Raw genomic sequence first — 2,500 nt, forward strand, 5'->3', positions numbered from 1 at the left:
AGGGTCCGTACCGCACTCGGAGACGTGGGTCCTGAAGTCGGCGTGCGCGCCGTGCTTGGAGCAGAGGTAGGCGTAGTGGGCCAGCGCCGTGCACAGACAGCTGTTGCCACAGCGACAGGCCTGGTAGCGGCACTGCTGGTGGTAGACGTTAGGGCTGACATAGCCGTGGCACGGAGAGAACACGCTGCCCAGGATCACATCGCACAGCGACGCGTAGAACGCTGCAACACACACGCACACGCTCACACATTACAGAGTGAGTAGAGCACTGTAACACACACATTACAGAGTGAGTAGAACGCTGTAACACACACATTACCGAGTGAGTAGAACGCTGTGACACACACACACACACACATTACAGAGTGAGTAGAACACTGTAACACACACATTACAGAGTGGGTAGAACGCTGCAACACACACATTACAGAGTGAGTAGAAAGCTGCAACACACACGCACACGCTCACACATTACAGAGTGGGTAGAACGCTGTGACACACACACACACACACACATTACAGAGTGAGTAGAACACTGTAACGCACACATTACAGAGTGAGTAGAACGCTGTAACACACACATTACAGAGTGAGTAGAACGCTGTAACACACACGCACACGCTCACACATTACAGAGTGAGTAGAACGCTGTGATACACACATTACAGAGTGAGTAGAACGCTGTCACACACACATTACAGAGTGAGTAGAACGCTGTAACACACACGCACACTCTCACACATTACAGAGTGAGTAGAACGCTGTAACACACACATTACAGAGTGAGTAGAACGCTGTAACACACACGCACACGCTCACACATTACAGAGTGAGAAGAACGCTGTAACACACACATTACAGAGTGAGTAGAACGCTGTGACACACACATTACAGAGTGAGTAGAACGCTGTAACACACACGCACACGCTCACACATTACAGAGTGAGTAGAACGCTGTCACACACACATTACAGTGTGAGTAGAACGCTGTAACACACACGCACACTCTCACACATTACAGAGTGAGTAGAACGCTGTAACACACACATTACAGAGTGAGTAGAACGCTGAGACACACACATTACAGAGTGAGTAGAACGCTGTAACACACACATTACAGAGTGAGTAGAACGCTGTAACACACATGCACACGCTCACACATTACAGAGTGAGTAGAACGCTGTAACACACACATTACAGAGTGAGTAGAACACTGTAACACACACACACACAAACACACATAAACACACATTACAGAGTGAGTAGAACACTGTTACACACACACAAACACACAAACACACAAACACACCACACACGCTTATCAAAAATACTCATTCTAGACTTAAACACACTCAAAAACAGACACATTACTGACATGAATTGAACAGTGCAAAACACACACACAAGCATATTATTGAGATGAGAACACACACATGCACACAAAAACCTAAACATAAACACAGACACAAACAGAACACACATTAGTGAAACTATTTCTAAAAAGCATACAAATTACTGAGACAGAGATTTTCAAAAAGTCATGACTGTGACTTTCTTTCGGGGTAAAAAAGGATCGAATCCAGATATTTCGAGACCTCAACACCATCACTGTGAAGCCCTGATCCAAACGGTTGGCTCAGCTGTTCCGGGAAATGTCCTCGTGTTCAACGGCCAATAGGAGGAGGACTTACTATTGTGCTGGTTCATCTCACATGGGTCTATGATGGGCTGGTTGACTGGAGCTACGCAAGCAGACGACACCTTCCAGGCATTAGCATGGAGCTGTGGAGTCCCCTCTATCATGCCTGCTGGAGAGCTGCAGCCCCACACACACAGAAACACATGTCACAGATATAGCCGACGTTGATGGATAACATTAAAGAAAAGACGGCCGTCTCACAGAAAGTCGTCTCTGAGGTTTCCGTTGAAGGTTCCACAGAGGCCGAGGGTGGAGCCACGCCATTGGCTGTCTAGTTGGAGATAGACCCGCCCCCCGTGGCCGTCATACTGCAGGCGGAGGCCGATGCCTGCCTTCAGCAGCGTGAACACGGGGGTCAGCCTCGACACCTCCACAGAGTCTGTTGGAACACACGCCAGACACATGCAACCCAACAAGAGAACAGATCCCAACGTCACGTTATTGGGTCGAGATGTTTTTGGGGTGGGCTGGGGACTTTGTGGTGAAGCTCTGGGGACACGAGTGTGAAACTTGCCGTCTCTAAAGGGCAGAACAGGTGCTGGGTTGACCCCGATGAGCACCTCCCCGTCTCTGGTCAAGGTCACCTGACGGCTCACGTCCTCGTCCAACACCACGGTTACAGATTGGACACACGCCTTCTGCTCGCCACACAAAAGTCACCTCCAGGTCACCGGTTACCCCCGGGAGGAGACTGCAGTGTGGTGATTGTGTGTGTGCTTCTGCGTGCGTGTGTTTACGTGTATGCGTTTTTTTGCATGCATTCGTGTGTGTGTGTGTGTGCATGTTTATGTGTCGGTTTAT

At 49.1% G+C, this 2,500-nt stretch overlaps 1 protein-coding gene across 1 annotated transcript in view; it reads right to left on the reverse strand.

The window, feature by feature from the left end:
• The window catches only part of otogl (otogelin-like), a gene marked incomplete at both ends in the record, with an annotated part of 38,304 nt that overhangs the window by 26,222 nt on the left and 9,582 nt on the right, over positions 1 to 2,500 (reverse strand). Inside the window, 4 exons of the mRNA XM_079742856.1 lie at positions 12 to 221; positions 1,692 to 1,816; positions 1,901 to 2,078; positions 2,214 to 2,340. Of these exons, the coding sequence (XP_079598982.1) occupies positions 12 to 221; positions 1,692 to 1,816; positions 1,901 to 2,078; positions 2,214 to 2,340 (640 nt within the window). The remainder of the gene's footprint in view (positions 1 to 11; positions 222 to 1,691; positions 1,817 to 1,900; positions 2,079 to 2,213; positions 2,341 to 2,500) is intronic.

The sequence above is a fragment of the Pollachius pollachius genome (genome assembly GCF_949987615.1).
Source record: "Pollachius pollachius genome assembly, chromosome: 9".
In the NCBI taxonomy this organism is placed as follows: Eukaryota; Metazoa; Chordata; class Actinopteri; order Gadiformes; family Gadidae; genus Pollachius; species Pollachius pollachius.